Source organism: Myxocyprinus asiaticus, chromosome 25 (genome assembly GCF_019703515.2).
Source record: "Myxocyprinus asiaticus isolate MX2 ecotype Aquarium Trade chromosome 25, UBuf_Myxa_2, whole genome shotgun sequence".
Taxonomy (NCBI): Eukaryota; Metazoa; Chordata; class Actinopteri; order Cypriniformes; family Catostomidae; genus Myxocyprinus; species Myxocyprinus asiaticus.
The window spans coordinates 19,288,999-19,311,915 of NC_059368.1; the positions used below are offsets into that span (position 1 = coordinate 19,288,999).

Consider the following 22,917-nt stretch of genomic DNA (forward strand, 5'->3'; position numbering starts at 1 on the left):
TGGGTGAGAAACTATATTATAATCTATATTTAAGTCTATTTTTACTAATAAAATCTCCACCTTTGACCATCCCCACCCATTAGGTGGCAATATGCATGAAGAATGTGAATCGCCAAAAACAAAAGAAGAATGTGAAAGTGGAGATATATAGTAAAAAAGGACTTAAATATTTATCTGTTTCTCACACCTAGCATATCACTTCTGAAGACATGGATTTGACCACTGGAGTCGTATGGATTACTTTTATGCTGCCTGTATGTGCTTTTTGGACCTTCAAAATTCTGGCCACGATTCACTTGCATTGAATAGACCAACAGAGCTGAGATATTTTTCTAAAAATCTTTGTGTTCTTCAGAAGAAAGAAATTAATCTGGGATAACATGAGGGTGAGTAAGTAATGAGAGAATTTTCACTTTTGGGTGAACTATCCCTTTAAATTGAAGTGGGAATAACCACACTTGTCCAAAGAAATTGTTTTGAAAGACAAGTATTTAGTCAACTGAAAGATCAAAATCAAGGTATAGTTACAACAGGTAAAAGACTGACTGAAAAGACAGTATCCTATCACTAACAGCCTCATTTTCAAATTTCAATTAAGTATGCTTAATTTCAGATTAAGCATACTTTTGATGCTTTATAGTATTTTGACAATGCCTTTTCTATGGTTAGTTCATACCCCAGGTTTCAACAAGCGCAAATGTCATTTTTGGATTATGTAACTGTTGTGTGACTATAATGGAAGTACTACATCTAGCCTAATTAAGCTCTGCACTCAACCTCTTTAAACAGTCTTAAAGAGTCTGAACCAAATCTAGGCTGTGAGGAAGCTAAACATAGGTACCCCATCAACTACTGTGCTTTCATGATATCACTCACATTCTGAGAAAAACCCTTCAGTGGTGAAGAAAGGGCCCCGAGCAAGGGAGAAAGGCCAGAAGAGTTTGAAGAACTCCTGGAGAGTGCAGTTGTTGGGCTTGGTAGCAAACACTTAAAGAGTCTTTATTAAAAAAAAAAAAAGAAAGGAAACAGAAAAAAAAACGAGAAAAGCAGGGTGTAGAGGTCTAGACTGTTTGCAAATGGATTAAGCAATGGAACGAATGGAACAGAGGCATGTAAAACATACTTTCCTTCAAGCTCTTTTAGTTTATTTCTTGTCCATTTCTTTCCTTTTTGCAAACCATAGACAGCTCTAGATACTTGAGATAAAGAACAGGATACTATATTGTACTCTCTATTGATAATACATTAAAGACGGATAAAAAAACACAACATATTTTTTAAGAGACACAACATACACAAAAATAAAACAAGTGCAGGTTCTACGCTGAACAGGAAACAGGTTTAGAGAAGTGGATTCTATCCAAACACAAACCCCTGTTATTCCTGGTTCCTGGACACACAAAGACACTTGGCTCCACTGGGTTTCTAGAGCAGTTCTAATGCAAAAGTAAAACACATCCAGACAGACAGAACATGGGGGAGGGAAGCGGGCTACTGCACATACACTGGCAACCCCCTTAACCTAAACCCTGCTTTTTCCGCCTCACACCGCCCCCACAATTTATGTGAAACGAAATAAACACAAACCACCTGACACTCTAGACACTAAAAAAATGCATAGGCTAAACACTGCTGAATGTGTTGTATATGACTTATCCAAATAGCCTCTGTAGAACAGAAACTTGTATTTAACAATTGTGGGACGTAATCTCATTCACGACAAACAAACGACCAAACAAGAAACCCATTATTTGCCCAGGCAACATAATGAGATCTACTGCCAGATTACTCCAAATGTGCTTTGTTAAAGGGATAGTTCACCCAAAATGAAAATTCTGTCATCATTTACTCACTCTCATGTTGTTTCAAACCCATATGACAGCCTCAGTCCCCATTCACTTTCATTGCACAGAAAAAAACGATGCAATGTATGTGAATGGTGACTGAGACTAACACACTGCCTAACATATTCTTTTATGATTCATGTAAGAAAGAATACATTTTTGGGTGAACCTAATCAAAACTTAAATTCGTCTTCCGTAAAACAAGTTACCATGCTAACTGTCTCAGAGGGAAGTGTTCAGAATAATAACAAAGTATAGGAAAGAAACATCAAAGCGTGTGCTCAGACAGGTGTACTGTATATGGCGGGGGGGGGGGGGGTTGGAGGTATGCCCCTGATATAGAGCAGATGGGGCTCCCTCTCTTGCACTGACATCTCTGTGGTACTCATCAGAACAGATGGGAACTGAGGGATCCTGGGACATTTCTAATCTGCTCCAACACATCCTTTAGAGATGGTACATCCCCCTCAGTGTACATACTTACATCGACAAATCAGCTTGAGTCTGAATGGAGATAAATCACAAGAATTACCTACAGTTTAGGCTGTATAAGTCATAAGTCATTAGATTTTTGTAGCATATTTTGACAGTTGAAATGTTTATAAGACATATAGCAAGGTCTCTATCCCATCATGAGCAGCCCCACATGGAATCTGTGGCCACAGACGTCACTGAAAGCTCTGCAGATTTCATACAGAATCGGAACATCTGTCATTGATAAAATTCTACAAATCCCCCACCCCTAGCATTTTTTTAAATTGATAATGCTTTCAGCAAGCAACCAATACAAATACAGTACTCTCAGCTCGGTTTAACTTGTTCTACCATGTTTAAATCAATTCCACAGACTTCTGCAGAAAATGTGAATAAATAAATAAATAAATAAATAAAGCAGATTATTATGCCGGAAAAGTGTAAAATAATTTAATGTGTGAAATATGAATCTCTGAATCAATACAGTCACTCTTATAAAACAGCGTTTCTTCTGCTATAATCAGATTAAATATAAAGCAGTTAAGTGCCAGTGCCATCTACAGAAAAGTGAGACAGCATTGTTTGCTTTTTTTAATGGCAAGATTAATGATTATTATATTACACTGAAACGATATCCTCCCTGTTTCCATCAAATATTTAAGTGTGAATCCTAGGTACTAGTTTCACCTGGGTACTACTCAAAGATAACCAATTGGTATTGACAAATGCCAGTTAGAACGACAAGCCCTCCTGACCTCTCCCTAAAGCTGTAATAAATGTAATCTAATAAAACTTGGAATTCTGTCATATGGGGAAAAGCAGCTTGCTTCAACAGCAATAACAAGAGCGAATTGAACAGAACTGTGAATGCCATTGTTTTCCATCACTTATCTTTTGACATAATGTTTGTTACGATGTTTTTTTATGGTTATACATCCTCACAAATAAAATAGGACGAGACAGGACGCATATTAGAACGTATATCTCATAACAAATCATTTGCAATGTATACGAGAGCTTTTCCAACCCTAAAACCAAAGGGACTGACAACTGAATGATGCATGTGTGTTTCACAGAAAAAATACAGATATTAAATATTTTAATAATCTTTCTGCACCTTGCATAGGGTTATGCCTGTCTGTCCAACAGTTCATATTTTCTTTAGGCAATAATGGGGAAATTATTTGACCTGGTCTGATTTTTTAAGAATGAAAATAAAAATCACTTTGTCCACGTACAATTTCAATATTTCAATGAACATTCTAAATTCTAAGTTGCATAGCGACGAAATGCAGTGCGCTCGTATCGCGCGAAATATGACAGTTCATCCCAATAGATTGCATTTATGGCCAAGGCATTATCTAGGTGTCCTGCAAACAAGTCAGCGGAGTATGTAACGTTACCCTCTCTAAAACATTGCTTCTGAAATAATGCTACACTAACACTGACCATCAGTGGCTGAATGCTGAGACACGCAGTGCACTTGTGCTGAATGAATGTCCGAACATAACGTTTAAAATGTATTTACAAATGTATATACATTGCGCCACCCACACAAAGAGAAAACTAAATGGATTAAACAGCTATGCATGTGGGACTGAATGCATTCAAATAAAAAAAGCATGATGCATCAATTTCTATTCCGATACTTGATTTGCACCCACATTCTAAACAATGCGAAATACAGTACATTTTAAAAAATGACCGACAAATAATTACTTACGCTTTCAGAGGATTCTGAATGACAGTCGCCATTTTGCCACACTGTAACCCAATATTCCAAATCTCTGAGTTCTTTGGGACCCTTATGAAAGAAAAACAGCCAATACGGACTTCAGTGTCCGGCAGTCTGGCCAATACAATTCTAGGATTCAGAATCTGGGCGTGGTTTCCAAGACCTGTCAAAAATCATTAAATAAATAAATAAATAAATAAATAAAATAAAAAAAACACATATATATATATATACACACACACACACACACACACACACACACACACACACACACACACACACACACACATATATATATATATATATATATATATATATATATATATATATATATATATATATATATAAAATTTAGACTACCTGGTGGCAAGTTACAGAAATAAAGTGACAGTATTCGTGCAAATTTCATGTCATTTTCTACATTCGGAGACAGAATAAGAGCCTCCTAAAGCCTCTAGCACTAATTATGTAACAGGAAATGATATAGTTTGTCTATTTTAACTAGATTTTAATTTAACTGTATATTTGCTCCAAAGCTGTCATTCTATTATTCTTTAAAAAAAAATAAAAAATAACTAAAAGTAAATTTTGTAGCAATTTAAAACACAAACAATCATAAATAACATAATTTAAACAAAAACTAAATATATAGTTTAATTCATTTATCCCTGAATATTATTATAATTACTAGTTTTACAGAATAATAATAATAATAAAAAGTTTCTAATAGCTTAATTCAAAACGTCTTATATTGTATTATATTTTTCACTCTTATCTTGATGTCAACGAGTTCAGCCTCTGATGTGATTGACAGCTCAGTATCCAATCACATTATTCCAATATTTGACATTCTGAGCTTTCCACCAATAAACAATTCGGAGGCGGGAATTTCAAGTGTCATATGAGGAAATCACAATCTTCAAACAGGAAGAAGGCTGCACAGACTATCTTATTCTGGCAAGTTTGTTTACTTCCATTTGAATTACTGTTATCAGTAAATATGTTCATGTAAATTCTAGTCTCAGAAAATTTAAAGTAAATGTTTACATAAATCAACAAGCCACTTGAATGTTTATGATACTTGAGCAGCTAGTCTTAGCATATTGGCACCCTGTGTTGTTTAGTTCCAGGACAAATGAGATCAGGGTTTCATCATTGGTCAGTTTATTTTTTAAATAATGCTTCAAAAAGTTGACTTTAATTTTTTCTACCACCACATTACCATACCATGCTTAGATTTGATTGGCATCAGTATGCAGTAAAAAGAGACCCCAGCTTTTCTCTCATAACTTGATCATAAAGACATTTCTAGCAGACATACTGGCATCATCTGCCTCATGAGTGGGAATGAAGCGAGGAAACTGGCGATCAAGAGGCAGGGATCGCCACCGACAGTACCATCAGTCAGAATGGTGGAGACACCGTTCAACCCATAATGATGACCAGGAATATTGGTAACTAATGCCTAAAGCTTGGCTCTCACCTTTTATACTGACCCTTTTTAACCAACATTTATGTTGCATTTTGAATCATTTGGTGTATTCATACCAAGTTTATTTTATGCCAGTCCAAATGTGAGTTGATGTTTATATTAGCTGTGACAACCAACAAAGATTCATTACATTAATAATTTTTCAAGTTCTGACAGCACAGCAGACACTGGTGCATCAGGTGATTCGGGTTCATCCTCTGGGGCCAGTACACCTGCACCAGGTAAACTTTGACTCTGTGTTATTCCCCTGCATCTCATTTTGTTAAAGCAGTCTGAAATGACTTGTCTGACCCAGACGTATCATTTATAGAGTTGCCAGGCTTCTACTTTAACCCAGAGAAAAAATGCTACATTCGTTTGTTGCCTGGGCACAACAACTGTAACCCTCTGGCAAAGGAGGGGTTGCAAAAGAAGGAAGAGGAGAGGAGATCGGCCCTGCTAGCAGAGGACGATGATCCTAAGATGGTGAGCTTTATAAATACTAGTAATGGACACATGTCATTTTTATGGGCATTGTCACATTCATTTATGTATTATTCAGATGCATATCTGGATGGACTCCCTAAATGCACTGTCTCCTTGTTTCTCAATATTATGTTTAGAAAGCTCCCAGGACTGGGCTGAATTCTGCATTGCTGTTACAGAAGAGACATTTGGGTCTGCTGCCCCCAAGCTTCTATTGTAGGTATGGCAAAAAAACAAACAAAAAAAATCTTTCATGGATGCATCCATCATGTACCTTGATATAATGTTGCTGATTTCTCCAATTACATTGTACATGAGGTTAAAGTGCTGGGCAAGATCTCTGTTACCCCCTTTTCCACCAAAGTGTTGTCTCTTAGACCTACATTTCCACTGACTTGAGAGAGATGAACAGTGGCATAACTAAGTTAGAAACAGGGTGCATCACACTCTTTGTTTACAAGTCTTAGTCCTGTAACAAATTTTAACACCAAAAGTAATTTAATTCAGCATTTTAATGCCATTATGAGCTGACTTTGAATTAATAGTCAGAAGTTATTTAAATATAGACCAAATAAAGTAGCAGGAGTAGCCAAGCAGTACATCAAGAATAGGAATGGGGTGTTCGTCAAATGATTGTGCGTCACACGAGTGTAGACAGCTTCATTGATAGAAACGAGAGCGATGTGGTTTTGTCAGTCTAGCCAGAATTGTTGTTCTGAAAACTTCTTGTGGTGACAACATCATCCTGACCTCTTGCGTTAGTGGTACCTGTTTCAAGACCAGCAGGTTTAAGGGGCAAGCGGGGAGGCAGTTTTCTCTCCAAGAACCTCCTTTTCTTTGGTAGAACAGGTTCCAGATCTTTTCACACCATTAATGCGAAATGTAATGTCTCTATAGGGATAGTTCACCCAAAAATGAAATTTCTCTCATTATTTACTCACCCTCATGCCATTCCAGATGTTCTTCTGCAGAACACAAATTATGATTTTAGAAGAATATTTCAGCTATATAGGTCCATATAATGCAAGTGAATGGGTGCCAAAATGTTGACGCTCCAAAAAGCACATAAAGGCATCTTAAAAGTAATGACTCAGTGTCAGTCTTTTTTTGCTTAATTCTTCTCCCTGCCCAGTAGGGGGCATTATGCATGAACAATTTGAATCATCAAAAACACAAGAAGAAGAATGTGAAAGTGATCTATTTCAAACCCACAACTATCAGATCACTTTTGAAGATATTGATTTAACTACTGGAGTCTTATGGATTACTTTCATGCTGACTTATGTGATTTATGGAGCTTCAAATTGTTGGCACCCATTCACTTCCATTGTATGGACAATGGATGGAATGGTATGGAAATTCTTCTAAAAATCTGTACGAGTTCAGCTGACAAAAGAAAGTCATCCACATCTGGGATGGCATAAGGGTGAGTAAATGATGAGAGAATTTTCATTTTTGGGTGAACTATTCCTTTAAGCCCAGAAAAAAAGATCTGAACTCAAGGCTGTTCTCACTGTTTTGCAGGCTGATCCATGAAGTGAAAGTCTGTGGCATGCAACTTCACAAGCTGGAGGTGCAGAGTGCCAACTCCACCAGCCCAAACACGGACAACTTCCATCTCATAGTTGTAAGCCTCTCATCAAGCCTTAGAAAGCAGCGGTTCTTGATGTAACTAAATATACATATTTAATATGTTATCACATGGAGCTTGGTAATATTGAAAAACATGCTGCATATCATTCTCACGTTTGGACATCTCAAGAACAGCACTTGACTAAGTTTTAAAGTGGTTGAGCCATTTGTGGTTTAATTCAGTACAAAGTTGCTGGGAAATGGGTTGCATGAGGCTTTGGCCTCCAGTTGTATGTTCTTTGGAAAATCTAGTGGAAGGATGGTTAGGTTTTGTTCAGTCGGAATGCATTTAATTTTCTGTCTGTATCTGTCTCATTAGGCAGATTCAGCTTGTGAGCGAGTTTTCACTGTGAATGATGTGTCACACGGAGGCCGCAAGTATGGCATTATGAACTTCCATGGTTGCAGAAAAGGTTCTGTCAGTGGAGATGTGTGATAACCTTTACTTTACTAACCGCAAGGTAAACTGGAGAGTTAACAATCAAATCTTTACTCTTTACAAACAAACTAAATATCATTTTGAACAAGATTTCATAGTGCTGAAGCCTTTTTACCATGTTTGTTTGTTTGTATGTTTCAGGTGAATTCTGTATGCTGGGCCTCTGTGGCACATTCTGGTTCTCATGTTCTGTATCCTTCATGCATATTGGATTTTAGGGAACTGTCTGTTTTCTGTTATGTTTTACTTTATTATTTGAAATTGTAGATTTGGTGTATAGTTGTTTTAGTAAATTATATGTAGCCCCTCACTGAATCTTAGAAAGCAGAATTTTAACATCATTCACAATTCTTAACATTTCCCAAACCTATTTTTTGTTTTTTTGCTCAATTCAAATGTATTTCGACTGAGTTTAAATAAATAAATATTTTCAGCTACCAATTAAATCCATTTCACAGATTTTAACCCCACAATCAACACAGGAAATATGGGGGGACAGTGCAGGTTCAATATGGGACTAATTTAACAGTTAAGAAATTGTTTTTTTCCTGACAAGTCTGTTCAGGTTATGTTTGGTGGGCATCTCTCAGATGCCAGGCTGTGTAAGCCTATTGCCTGCTTCTCTTTTCAGTAACTTAATCCAGGTGATTTTTATTTTTTATTTCTTTTTTGGTCCCCTACATTTTTAAGTACAAAGCTTTTTCCCCTGTTTTTCCTATATTAAGCTAGTGTGACTTCCTCCATTTTTCATTAGATCAGCCAGGGATGCTGTGCAGTTTTAAGATCTCCACAGCATGGTCATGTGCATGGTGCCTAAACCCACAGGCTGATAAAACAGTTTTTTTGAGTTTTTGTTTACAGATGTGTATATGTTTTCATGTGTGCTGTTTGAATAAAAATGTGTTTTTCTTAAATTTGTACACCTAGACCTTTCTCGACATGTGATTGTGACAGATGATGTGACTGGACACAGGGCGACAAACATTTTTTAAACAGTATTTTTTTAATATGAAAGAGGCCCAGATCAGTATATTCAGGGGACCCAGAATTTCTTGCTATGGCCCTGTACCCAATCCCATTTCAATGTAAGCCACACCACTAGAGGTCCTCAAGTTTAATTTAATTAGCATACAAGGTGCAGAGAACATAACATGATATTCATGTTTCTTATGTCTGTGTCAGTCATGTTCGGTCATCCAAACTCCATGCCTCACTGAGTCTACAATAACCTGATACTACATCATGAGTATTCTTTTGGCCAAGAAAACAATATTACGGTCCATGATCATACTAGCACATGCCAAGGGCTAAATGAGAGCAACTAATATATGATATAATGAAAATAGAGGATAGATCCAATGAATTTATGTGGAACTCTGTTGACAAAAAGTGCAAGATCAATCTTTGCAGGGCCACATCACCACACACAATTTGTGCAGTTTTAACATGGTGTTAGGGTCAGTATGCTGTTTGACCACTTTATTCGGCAACAGAGGTGGTGATTCATTAAAAGGGTCAATTTTAAACATCCTGATTGAGCGCACACTCATTCAAAAATAAATGATAAAGAACCTTTAAATTATGCTGAATAGCATCTGATATTTTAGCATGATCATGTGTGATCAGCTCAGTTATAGGCAGTAAATGATAGTGACAAAGGAGAATTAATGTAGAATCTATTCTAGGTTTCCTTTGAGGGTAAAGGAATGCAAAACAATATGGACATATTGCATTTAAAAATTAAAAAGCAAATGGACAGGGTAAAATAATATCTTCAAGGACTAACAAACTGAGCAACGCAACAGGACAGTAAACAATGCTTATATGCTAAAACTAATATTTGTGCACTTGTCTAATGTATCCTGTAGTTAGCTGCCTTTACCCACAAGTAACATATTGCATGATAAACAAATGATTGTCAAGAGTCTGACACTTTTTTTTTTTCAATGGATTTTCAATTGAACTTAAAAAAAATAAAATAAAAAAAATAGGCCATTGTATTTCTTAAACTGCAAACAGCTTATGTAAAGCTGAGGAGCATGTATGTGAATGGACAGTGCTGAATGGGACGAAAAGCAAATATGTTCCTCTTGCTTTATACAAGCAATAGGTTTTATTGTTTCGAGAGCAGCGCTTCACTTCCAACCTGGACTGAAACACTGTGGCCACATATGGGGTGTCTTATCATGTGGAGTGATGTTCAGTTCTGCTAGAGGTCTCCAGGTTTCTGGTTGCAGGTGATGCACACCCGCACAGGATGGTCCCAACCCCTGGAGGGCACGGCCCGGCGATCAGGGGAGCAGTCATTACATATGCCTTGTCCACATGCACGGCAGTGATGAATGGAAAGACGGGCGTTAAACTCGCGTTGGCACTGGTTGCAGCAATGGATGTCTTGGTCAGGGACCCAATACGCTGGGCGGGCTGCATCTTTTACCAAGCCTAGTAAGTACACACACATATGCACATTCTTGTTTCATAGTTTGTATATGCTGATATACATTATTTCATCAGGACCGAATTACATTACCATGCTTATTCCAAAGGATGATACACCCTTATCATCCTTTGACAGGTTATTATTTAAAAAAATAATAATACAGTTGAAGTCAGAAGTTTACATACACTTAGGTTGAAGTATTAAATCTCATTTTTTAACCACTCCACAGATTTAATATTAGCAAACTATAGTTTTGGCAAGTCGTTTAGAACATCTACTTTGTGCATGACACGAGTAATTTTTCCAGCAATCGTTCACAGACAGACTGTTTCACTTTTAACTGACAATATCACAATTCCAGTGGGTCAGAAGTTTACATACACTAAGTTAACTGTGCCTATAAGCAGCTTGGAAAATTCCAGAAAATGATGTCAAGCCAAGACAATTAGCTTCTGATAGGAGGTGTACTGAATTGGAGGTGTACCTGTGGATGTATGTTAAGGCCTACCTTCAAACTCAGTGCCTCTTTGCTTGACATCATGGGAAAATCAAAAGAAATCAGCCAAGACCTTAGACAAAAATGTGTGGACCTCCACAAGTCTGGTTCATCCTTGGGAGCAATTTCCAAATGCCTGAAGGTACCACGTTCATCTGTACAAACAATATTACGCAAGTATAAACACCATAGGACCACGCAGCCATCATACTGCTCAGGAAGGAGACGCATTCTGTCTCTTAGAGATGAATGTAGTTGCAAATCAATCCCAGAACAACAGCAAAGGACCTTGTGAAGATGCTGGAGGAAACCGGTAGACAAGTATCTATATCCACAGTAAAACGAGTCCTATATCGACATAACCTGAAAGGCTGCTCAGCAAGGAAGAAGCCACTGCTCCAAAACTGCCATAAAAAAGCCAGACTACAGTTTGCAAGTGCACATGGGGACAAAGATATTTTTGGAGAAATGTCCTCTGGTCTAATGAAACAAAAATTAAACTGTTCGGCCATAATGACCATCGTTATGTTTGGAGGAAAAAGGGTGAGGCTTGCAAGCTGAAGAACACCATCCCAACCGTGAAGCATGGGGATGGCAGTATCATGTTATGGGGGTGCTTTGCTGCAGGAGAGACTGGTGCACTTCACAAAATAGATGGCATCATGAGGAAGGAAAATTATTTAGATATATTGAAGCAACATCTCAAGACATCAGCCAGGAAGTTAAAGCTTGGTCGCAAATGGGTCTTCCAAATGGAAAATGACCCCAAGCATACCTTCAAAGTTGTGGCAAAATGACTTAAGGACAACAAAGTCAAGATATTGGAGTGGCCATCGCAAAGCCCTGACCTCAATCCAAAAGAAAATTTGTGGGCAGAACTGAAAAAGAGTGTGCGAGCAAGGAGGCTCAGTTACACCGGTTCTGTCTTGAGGAATGGGCCAAAATTCCAGCAACTTACAGTGAGGCTACCCAAAACATTTGACCCAAGTTAAACAATATAAAGGCAATGCTACCAAATACAAACAAAGTGTATGTAAACTTCTGACCCACTGGGAATGTGATGAAAGATATAAACGCTTAAATAAATCATTCTCTCTACTATTATTCTGACATTTCACATTCTTAAAATAAAGTAGTGATCCTAACTGACCTAAGACAGGGAATGTTTTCTACTACTAAATGTCAGGAATTGTGAAAAACTGAGTTTAAATGTATTTGGCTAAGGTATATGTAAACTTCTGACTTCAACTGTATATACATTAATATAGAAACATTACCCTTACAAAAAATCTAAACTAGCCGCAGATTTGACGCTCGTTATTTTCGCATGAAAATGAGCGTATGATTCGCCGCAAATGTTCGCCAGAAGTTTGCAGCTCTTCACTAATAGTGTTGAACGTCTGGCAAACCTTTGACAACAATGGACAATTTACTGCAAGTTTGCATGTGAAAATTATTTTGCCATGAACTCTCAATTTTTTTAAGGGTAGTAAAAGTTCCAATGGGATTTGACAGTATTAATGTACTGTATTGTCATGCTAACATTTTCATAGACTTGTAAAATTGAAATAAAGTAGAAATACTTACCAAGAGGGATGTCTATGGCAGTGACTACTGCTCCTAATGTGTTCTGAACAGCTTCTCCCACCTTCCTGGCAATCAGAGTGCCACCTTCTTCCTCTTCCAGTGCTGCATCCAACAGTTCTATGTAAGAGCATAGTATTACATTGCAAGAGCATAGAGCACATTGGTTTCTTCATTTTATTGATTAGAATAATATTACACAGTTTGATCACTTCTTTATGTCACAACATGTTTATGAAGCACTGCATCAATATCTAAATACTATGTGTGTTATTCTTTCAGTTATTCACACTTGGAAGTCAAGTATTGCTTTAAGTTTTTTTTTTTTTTTTTTTTTTACAATATTTAGCAAGGCATTATCTTAGTGATGATCTCACTGATGAAGCCATCAGATATTGTTGGATCATTTCACAAAGGATTCAAATAAAACCAGTCAAATCTTACAGAATATCACCTGAAACCTTGATTATTTTTGAATGTATTATGCACTTTTACTTTTGGGCCCAAATACTTTTTGGGGTCATTGTACAAAATACTGTGCAAAAGTCTCAGGTGCATTAGGAGTTTCACAAAAAAAAATTATAGAATATTGTACACTTTCTAAAATGCTATTGTCTAGCCTTCAAAGTGTAGTTTACCTTCAGGGATCCCTCTATTTTGAAAGCAGGAATCACAGACTCGCACTGGTGCTAGGCCCCAACCTCTCTCAGGAACCGGCCGTGTCTTAGAGGCGCAACCATCACAGAAACCTTCTCCACAGGCTCGACAGTGGTGCTTTGTGTCATTATCCTGGAATCCCTCTCCACATTTATAACATTTCTGAAAAAAATATTCTTGTTTTAGTGAAACTTTTAACATTGCATGAAGTAGACTTCTTTTCAGTGGAATGGTAAAACTGCCTAGCATTGAAACTTACAAGGATGAGAGAATTGGGCTTCCAGTAAGCAGGAGCAATCTGGTCTGTTAGCCAGGCAGTGACGGCTTTAGCAGGCTTGACACTTAGCTCCGAGACAGATTGAGCCATATAGTTCACACCATCCAGCAGCCTCTGAGCAGCGTTGTTGTTGTCCTTCAAGAATCCATCGGACTGAGACGGAAAGATGAGAGTGAATAAAGTTTGTTCTTTTTGCTATTTAAATATATGGAAGGAACATGGAAAAGTTGAAACACAAATAGGCAGACAACAGCAGAGGATTTCTCTCACCCCTGGCCAGACGTGCTGTATCTCAGTCCGGACCACTGTATCAACGGGGTCCTGGTTCCCATACCAGTATTGCCTACTCCTATAGATCACTGAGCAGTTTGGACATTCAATCACATATCTGCACAAAAACAAAATTCAGTCCCATATTGCTAAATGATTTTAAATAAATACACCTTTGTATGACTATAATAAGGGTTCCAACACTTTTTGACCAATAAATTTACATGATTTTTTTAGTTGTTTGAGCATAATGATTAATGGATTTAAAAAAATAAATAAATAATAGTTATATAATGAAAACACTAAAATATTTTAGAGCTGCGAATAATTCGAAAAATGTATATTTACTATAGACGTGATTTTTTCATGAGATTTTTCCAGGCCATAGAATCACAATTTTAAAAGTCCTGATATTTCCAAGACCATGGGAAATCTTTATAATACAATGACAGTACTCACCCGGACCAAGCATATATTGCCAATCCAAACCAAGGTGAGTCAGAGGATGCCGTTGTCTTAGGAACCACAATCACCTCCTTGCCACTCTCATAACATGCCTGGAATAGCAAGTTAATGCATAAAATGCAAGACCTGGGCAGTCACAGAGCATGTCTATTGGGTAGGGTCAGGTCATGTGTTGATTTATTTACAACCAACCTTGCAGGTGTAGATGCGATTATCATAGTGGGCGGAGTACCGGCAGCGATGTTTAGCCTCATGTGCAACGCCCTCCCGTACGTGATTCATGCTGTTTTTGCAGCCAGAACTAAAAAAACCCAAAGAATCAAAATTACTTTGGTTCCATGTGTAATTAAGAACCAGTTTTAGTAGGGTGTGTATGCAAGGAATTTGCCTTCCATATACATGACACTGTAGAGGAATTTACATACAAAGTCTGCAGGGTATCACACATACCAAAGTTTAGCCAACCGATTCGTGTATTTGTTGTGTTTGATATTAGTGATGTCCGATTCATTAACAAATCGTTTGTGTGATTTAATTCCTGTTCTTGAAGCTCAATTGTTAGAGCATGGCACTAACAATGCCAAAGTCATGGATTTATTTTCCAGGGAGAACATATATTGATAAAAATGTGTATTTTGAATGCACAGTAAGTCGCTTTAGATAAAAGCGTCTGCCAAATGTAAATATGGGGGGGGGGGGGGTTTCACTGATTCGATCAAATCGATTTGCAAAGCTTATGTAAATCACTTGACTGTAACTCTGTTTGGAAGTAAAATTATAAGCTGTGTGATGTGTTGGAGACATAACATCGACACAGTCGATATAACCTACGCAAAAAGAGTATCAAACTAAGCTTTCATTTTAAAACAAAACAGAGTTAAATGCTGCTCTGATCTGTGAATGTTTTTGAACAGTTAATTTGAAAGGAAATGTCTGTGACCCCCCCACAGTAAGCTACCAATAAGAGTATTTGTTTAACACTTTTTACCATGTTTACATTTATTATCTGCAGATTTCCCCCAAAATCAACAGAAAATGCCAAAAAAAAAAAAAAAGAAAAGTCTGGAGATTCCATCTGGGCCTCACTCAAAACTAACTGATTTGCTCTCGGATGAATGGAATTGATTTGAGAGTGAGCCCTGAGGTGTTAGGACTTACCCACAACTGAGGCAGATGCTGGAACAGGTAAAGTACTCATCTGGGAAGAAAGAGTTGCTTGCAAGATGCTCATCAGGAATCTCTCCACTAAAGCATTCACTTAAAGCCTGAAGAACAAGAGCTTGATCAGTCACATAAGACTTTAAAAAAGCATACATTGTCTTTGGCATGTCTTAAGGCCAGAGTTCTTATGTGAGGAAGCGAGCCTCCTAGTGGATTAAAAATACAATAGAAAAAAAGGTCATCTGTAGATATATGAGGAAAAGTAACAATTAAAGGAATATTCCGGGTTCAGTAAAGTTAAGCTCAATCGATAGCATTTGTGGCATAATATTGATTACCACAAAAATGAATTTTGACTGACCCCTTGTTTAATTAAAAAAATAAATAAAAAATAAAATCTGGTTTACAGTGAAGCACTTACAATGGAAGTGAATGGAGGCCAATTTTTGAATGTTAAAATACTCACTTTTTCAAAAGTATAGCCACAAGACACGGACAATATGCGTGTAAACATGATTTTAATGTGATAAAATCACTTACCTTTTCTGTGTAAAGATATAGCCAATTTTACAACTTTGTTGCCATGATGATGTAATGTCAACAAACCCCAAATGACAGTTTAAATAACTTTGCAGCTCAAATAATACATTATCAAATAATACATTAAAAGTGTTTTTATAAAATTATATATATACATATATATATATATATATATATATTTCTGCCTTTAAACCCTCTAAAAATGGGCCACATTCATTTCCATTGTAAGTGCCTCACTGTAACCTCCCTTGCAAAAAATCTAGAGTTACCGTAAAATTGCTGCAAACTTGCCACAAATTGGCCACTGATTATTTTCACATGTAAATGAGCTTGTTCTTCGCCGCAAATGTTTACCAGAAGTTTGCAGTGCTTCACTGGTAGTGGCGAACCTGCAGCAAACCTTGAAATGAAAAGTTTGCTGCAAAGCTAATTTGCATGTGAAAATTGAGTGGCGAATTTGCGGCAATTTCTTTAGACAAGGACGTACAAGTTGAAATGAATTTTTGTGGTAATCAACATTATGCCACAAATGCTGCCGATTGAGCTTAACCTCCAATGAACCCAGAATATTTATTTAATGAAGAAAACAGTTCAAACCACCACTTCTCCCACAGACACACACGAACAACACTCACTTGCAGGGCTTTATAGATGACTCCAGCAGATCGTGGAGATCGTGTAGTGTTGTTGTCTAATTGCTGCTCAATGCTACGCAGCAGACCACTGAAGTCAGTGGGAGGGTTGTGGGTACGAGTGCCCCGGTATTGAATAGAGCTGAATGCTTCAGGAAAGAGACCCAGCTTTCTGAAACGTTCCTGAAGAAGCCGCTCAGCTGATTCTGATGGTTTATCTACAGTGTGGAGAGAGAAAGAAAAAAGACGCCTTTAGGTTTCAAGGATCAATTAAACAGCTTACCTTGTCTATTACAGTGTTATGACATGATTACAATATTATAACATTGTTTCAATTTATGATTGTTGCATTAATAGGGCAGTAAAGAGGAAAATACTCCTTGCACTGACCTGACCCTAATAATTTTGTGTGGACGGTCTCATGGAAGATTATAACACCAGGACCTAGAGTGGAAAGGGGCACGTCCAAACCACAGCGGGCAGTGGTGGCTTTTAGCTCCTTAGTAAAATGCTTTAAATACGCATCTGATGCATCACCTAAAAACTTAAAAAGATCATCATGTAGCCGGTCAGCATGTGTCCGATAGATGACCAGATCGGACACGGCAAGCACCTTCAGGAGGAGGCGGGTTCGCTGTCCCTGGTGGGTTCCTGCCCCCAAGAGTCCCTCTGTATCAACAACCACCACTTTATGAATAGGGTCCAGTGCTGCCCACACCCCAACAGTGCAAGATTCCTGGGTTGGGGATGTCTTGAACACTTCACGGCCCAAGAAAAAAGTGTGATTGAGAGTGTGGGATTTGCCCTCTCCAGTGTTGCCGAAAATGGACACGACCTTCAAAAGCTCATCCGGACTGCAGCATAATTTCCTCACAAATTCCTCCTCATCATTCACCTGTTCAAGTTGAGAAAATAAACACATTGCTTAATAGACCTTAATCAGAGAAACATATTTAATTTTGGACAGAAATGAAAACGAGGCTGTGAGGGATAGAAGTAAAGACTCTTCAATGGCATGCACAGTACAAAGCTGTATAAAGATATAATTATCACAACTAATTTTGGTTCTTTTACTGTTTCGTCAGCTGTATTCCTCACAGCCTTGTTTTCATTTCCTTCAAAAATTTAAGGTGCACTCAGTAATTTTTTCCTCATTTAAAGGAATTAATGTTTTACTCAAAGAAATTAATAGTCATTTTGAAACGTGTATAAAATCATGACCACTTACATGAGATGAAGAATCCAGTAGTATCAGTAGCCTAATAAAAGCTTTTTTATTCTACATGGAGAGGGTCCCCTCATGGGGGCTGCCATGTTAGGATCACATGACCAGCCAAATACTACTCGCTTAATCTCAATAACCGCCATGTTACTGGACACTTTCACTTATTGATTAAATTAATCATGACTGATTGTGAAAAGTGAATTTCTTCAATGGCATCATTAACTGAATTCTATTATGTTTGATTGATGCTGCATCCACACCCCTAGGTGTCAGTGTAAGTCCAAGACGACTGCCAAATAGACCAGCACAGCATAAATAAATAAAAATTACTGAGTGCACCCTTAAATGTGGCTAAGGGTGTAACGGTATGACATTTTCATGGTATGATACCATCACAAAAATTACCACTGTATCACGATATTGAGGTGCATTGATGATGTTATTAGCAGTTTAATATTTGATCATGAAATATGTCTGATAAACACACAGAGGCTGTGTCTCATTTGGAAGGCTGGGTCCTCTGGAGGTCGCATATGTCATCGAGGCTGTCTCGTTTCAGAAAAGCGAGTAGGACACTTCGAATGCGACCTTCTTTCATGGGAACTCGGAGGATGCATGAGGTGTATCCTTCGTGGGCACTCACAACCCACAATTCTTTGCTTCAACGGAAATGTCTAAAAAAAATAACGCCAATTTGCCCGTAAATATGATGTTCAAACACAAGTAATATTAATTCCAAGTTGAAGTACCTCAGTAGATGGGTGCAGAGTATATAATATGTATAATTATATTAATGTATAATTAAAATAAATATTAGACTAAAAGTACACCTGTAAAATCTATTTTCTTCTCTCTTTACATCTTTGTAACTCTCCTAAAATGTACCTCATACATTCCCTTCTAAAGGGACTTTGTTACCTTCTTGTTAAAGAGTGGGGTGCTGTCATAGCAACCATGTTACGTTTAGTTTCCGTTTGTCCTACGAAGGCCATCTCGTTTATTAAACGAGATTTGTTTAAAGGAGGACACTCGGTATACTGCAGCCTTCAAAGGACGCGTCCTACCTAGCATGCAGCCCTCGAAACGAAACACAGCCAGAGAAATATTTCAGTTATAACCAATAGACCTTTTTCACAGTCTGTGATGACGCGTTTCCGCCTTATTTAGCAGCATAAATCTAGCAAACTTTTTTATATGATCTTTTTTTATTATTATTTATTTTTATATATATTTTCAGTTCAATTCAATTTTATTTATATTGCACAATTTAAAAACAACAAAAGTTGACCAATGTGCTGTACAATGTGTTCGCAAGAACTTTTTAAATACAATAAACATAATAATATATATACCCAAAAGACATTACAAAAAATTACAAACAACAGAGAACACCACAAGTTGTAAGCTAGAGAGAAAAGATGCGTTTTTAACTTAGATTTAAAAATATGTAGTATTGCAGCAGTTCTGACAGAAGTAGGTAAGCTGTTCCAAAGTTAAGGTGCTGCTCTGGCGAATGCTCGATCACCCCTAGATTTTAGCTTCGACTTAGGAACAGTTAATAAACTCTGGTTCGTGGACCAAAGAGCTCTTACTGGACGGTGTTCACACAAAAGGTCGGAGAAATATTGAGTGTAAGTTTATAACATTATGCTTTGTGTTATATTACCCTGGAATCAGTTTTAAAAACTAATTACTACAGCTGTGAGGGGGTTTCTATTGCAGCTGCTGAGAGAGTGACAGTACATTTGGCATTTTATCCCATCTGACTTAATTCACCGCTCTCTATTTTTTTTATCTCTTCTGGAAAGTCATTCAAACATAATAGAGGATTTTTTATCTTGTTCTTGGAGCAAATGGGTAAGTTAAAATAATATTTGCTGTGATCTCCCATTCACCGCTGTCGAAGTTTACCCTGCAAACATTTACTTTCGCATTCCAAAACCCCGAATGTGAAAAAGGTCTATTCTTGAACTATTTTGGATTTCTTCAATTTTAATCATTTAACTTTTGATCTTGAACATCAGGACACTCCTCTCGTGTTGCACTTCTGATGTGCTCGTGATGTGCTGCGCTCACGACACCTGCATGCAGGGTTGGGAAGGTTACTTTTGAAATGTATTCCACTTCAGATTACAGAATACATGATGTAAAATGTAATTTGTAATGTATTCCGTTAGATTCCTCAAGGTCAGTAACGTATTCTAAATACTTTGGATTACTTCTTCAGCACTGGTAGATTTTTTCACTTGTTTTGACTATAAAAACTCTGCAAGTCCAGTAAGACAAAACACACGTTAAAAATACATTCTCTAAAAAACCTAAATATCTTATGCAGTGTTGTTTCTAAAACATGATCAATCAAATTGATCTTGTTTTAAGGATTTTTTGATATTTTTACAGGAAAACAATACAAAAATTATTATCAAGAATACGATTTATGCCCTAATATCAAAGTTCTTACTAGAAGAAAAAAAAATAAAAAATTATGATCCAACGTGAATTTTCTTGATAAAAAAATATGATCGTGCCTGGTAACGTGCATGTAAAATGGCTAGAAATAGCATTTTAGCTTAGCGTAAAGCTGACAATTTACACAAGGTTTATTTCTATTTCTTCTGCTCCAAACTTACTTCAAACTTACTTCTCAGTCTGCTCATATGAATGTAACACATCATAAGAAAGTGTTTCACTGCTGTTCAAATGCACTTTGGATCGCATCATTTATATGTATAAACGTTTTCCATCTGAAAGGACTAAATATTAAATGAAACAAATGACAATAAAATGCAAAGTAATCTCTTCAGTAATCAAAATACTTTTTGAATGTAACTGTATTCTAATTACCAATGATTTAAATTGTAACTGTAGTGGAATACAGTTACTAATATTTTGTATTTTAAATACACAATCCCGTTATATGTATTCCCTTTCTCCCAAACCCTGCCTGCATGTCACCTTAAAAACTGAGCCACAGTCAAATGCAACAAGAGGAAGGCACAATTTAAAGATTTATTTAATCTTGCCAAGTTTATATGATGCTCTAAATGTCACCGATTCTGTCTTAATTAAACTGATTTTGATTTTAGAAAAGTTCTTAAATATATATATATATATATATATATATATATATATATATATATATATATATATATCATGCAATACCATCAATGAGAAGATTTCAACGGTATGATGATAACCGTCCGTTATAAAAACCGAGGTATATTGTAAAACCTTGAAACCATTACATCCCTAAAGGTGGCGCTATTCTGAATGAGTCATATAAAATGTGACTTTTTTTTTTTGTAACTGAAGTTCATATACCTGCATGTCTTCATTCTCATCCACTAGAAGAAAGCTGCAGACTTTCTCTAATTTAGCTTTCAATGCATCTAGCTGCTCGTCTCCAGTGCTGGAGTTCTCCTCCGCAGGTTTAATGGGAGGGTACGCAGTGAGTGGATGCTTCTTTTTACTGACACCGCTGTGAGTTCGTTTTTGACAGTCCAAACACAGATTGGTTTTACATCCCTGACACCGGACCACTGCTCTCAGCCGACCCCCGTTCCCTGGAAACCCGCCGTCCCCTTTGCACGAATCGCAGTACGGTACGTGGCCAGGTGCGATTCGGATCCTATCGTGGTTCCTCATGCGGTCCTGACGGTGGAGCTCCAGCTCGCAGCGGGTGCACTGCAGGCTGCCGCATTCGTCGCACTCGAAAGCGGCCTCGTCGGAGCCACCGCAGGCGTAACTCTCCTGACAAACCAGGATGCCGTTCATCCTCTTCTCCACCGACGAGCCTGGGCCGCTCATTATAAGTCTAAATTTAACAGCGAGGTAGCGAACCGAACGGAAGCAATATAATTTAAAGTGATAATGCCTCTCTGTTGATCACTTGACTAAATCAATATTATCTGGTTGGGATGCGGTAGATCTACTGAAAGCTGAACCCACAACAATAGAGACCAACCCAAATGTGCAATCAACAAGATAGACGAGTAAAGATAATCATATCTGATTATTGCATTGAGGATCTTGTTTGCCTAGAATTTCATTGGAATTCAAACTGTGATATGTCAAATTAAGACACTGGCTTAAAATCAAATATTCAATATGAACTATAAATAGATCCGTTGACATCGGTATAGCACTGGCACTAGGTCAGACTTTTCCAGCTTACACTCTGATTTAAAAGTGATCAAGCAGTCTAAAGCGTGAACAACTTAGAAACTACAAGCAATAACCACCGAAATGTATTTATTGGCAGGCAAAGAAACTCTGATATCGTCATGGGTTTTTGTTACTCAAGCTAGCTTAGATTAGCATACGTGTCTGCAAAATCTCCTATAAGGTAAAAGACTATAGATACTGGGGGTATCGAAATAGGCCGTCTGTAGCTGAATTACTAGTTGTCTAGGATCGTACAGACTGTCCTTTAAGTATGTTCACCCCACAACAACACACTGATCAGCACAGCTTTGACCGAACAAAACAAGCTGATTTCGAGCAAGAATTACACCGCAATTGTCATCAAACAAGCTGCTGAATTCCCTGAAACATCACGCACGACAACAACTCTTTGATAAACACATATTTAAAAGCCGGGTGATCCTAAGATAACTGTTTTTTCCCCACCAGCTTGTAAAATGATTGCCCTCCCCGGTAGATTTTGGTGAATGTTGTTGTCAGGTCAGATCAGCTGATCGGCTTGTTTTCACTGTACGGCGGTCAAAGGTCACCAATGGCAAAGCTTGATGGGAGATGTAGTTCATTTTCTATAAGGCTCTGGAACAAAACAATCTTCTGTTTTTAAGTGGCATTTGTTTTCTATTTATGAAACACTTGCCAGCAACGCGCACTGGTCTTCCGAAACTTGACAGTCCTCTCACTGAGTTCACAAATCTGGTCCGTCACATAATTCTTAAGTATGCAGAGTAGACTAAATGGGAAAATGTACATTAAATTTCCCCACAATGCAACGTTGCATTTTTTGAAGGAAACATTGGGCGGCAGACGGTGTCGGCTAATAGCTGTGGCAAATGAGAAACAATGGTTTCTTCCTCCAGGGGGCGTTGATCGGCCTGACAAGTCGAAT

At 37.5% G+C, this 22,917-nt stretch overlaps 2 protein-coding genes and 1 pseudogene across 9 annotated transcripts in view; 1 reads left to right on the forward strand and 2 right to left on the reverse strand.

Moving 5' to 3' along the window:
* The window catches only part of LOC127416467 (zinc finger protein DPF3-like), a 45,511-nt gene extending 41,229 nt beyond the window's left edge, over positions 1–4,282 (reverse strand). For 2 of the 7 annotated variants that reach the window (XR_007893109.1, XR_007893108.1), the window contains exon 1: positions 4,042–4,282. Coding sequence is in view for 4 of the 7 variants with exons in the window: in XM_051655853.1 (XP_051511813.1) it covers positions 4,042–4,073 (32 nt within the window). In the remaining 3 variants the exon portion in view is untranslated. Of the gene's footprint in view, positions 1–2,216 lie in introns of all 7 variants that reach the window. The other 5 variants (XM_051655855.1, XR_007893110.1, XM_051655853.1 and 2 more) reach the window with 5 other exon arrangements.
* Positions 4,283–4,407: 125 nt separating this feature from the next.
* LOC127416469 (DDB1- and CUL4-associated factor 4-like) lies at positions 4,408–8,990 on the forward strand (annotated as a pseudogene).
* Positions 8,991–9,743: 753 nt separating this feature from the next.
* On the reverse strand, positions 9,744–22,516 carry LOC127416461 (zinc finger FYVE domain-containing protein 1-like). Of its 2 annotated transcripts, none has more exons than XM_051655841.1 (11): positions 21,150–22,516; positions 16,994–17,498; positions 16,607–16,821; positions 15,429–15,535; positions 14,463–14,571; positions 14,265–14,362; positions 13,806–13,923; positions 13,518–13,688; positions 13,240–13,420; positions 12,605–12,706; positions 9,744–10,523 (listed from the first exon to the last, which is right to left on the reverse strand). In XM_051655841.1, exons 1-11 carry the CDS (start codon positions 21,633–21,635, stop codon positions 10,291–10,293), a joined length of 2,325 nt encoding a protein of 774 aa, XP_051511801.1. In that variant the 5' UTR covers positions 21,636–22,516; the 3' UTR covers positions 9,744–10,290. The 2 variants fall into 2 exon arrangements, with proteins under 2 accessions (XP_051511801.1, XP_051511800.1); XM_051655840.1 differs by having other exon boundaries at positions 12,605–12,721.
* Between the last annotated feature and the right edge of the window lie 401 nt (positions 22,517–22,917).

Excerpts from the sequence above, each read along its gene's own strand:
- LOC127416461 (XM_051655840.1), bottom strand. The coding sequence starts at position 21,635 with ATGAGCGGCCCAGGCTCGTCGGTGGAGAAGAGGATGAACGGCATCCTG. Across the intron at positions 13,924-14,264 it reads GCAATATATGCTTGGTCCGG|ATATGTGATTGAATGTCCAA; the intron begins GTGAGTACTGTC and ends GTTTTTGTGCAG. Across the intron at positions 10,524-12,604 it reads TGCCATAGACATCCCTCTTG|GCTTGGTAAAAGATGCAGCC; the intron begins GTAAGTATTTCT and ends TGTACTTACTAG.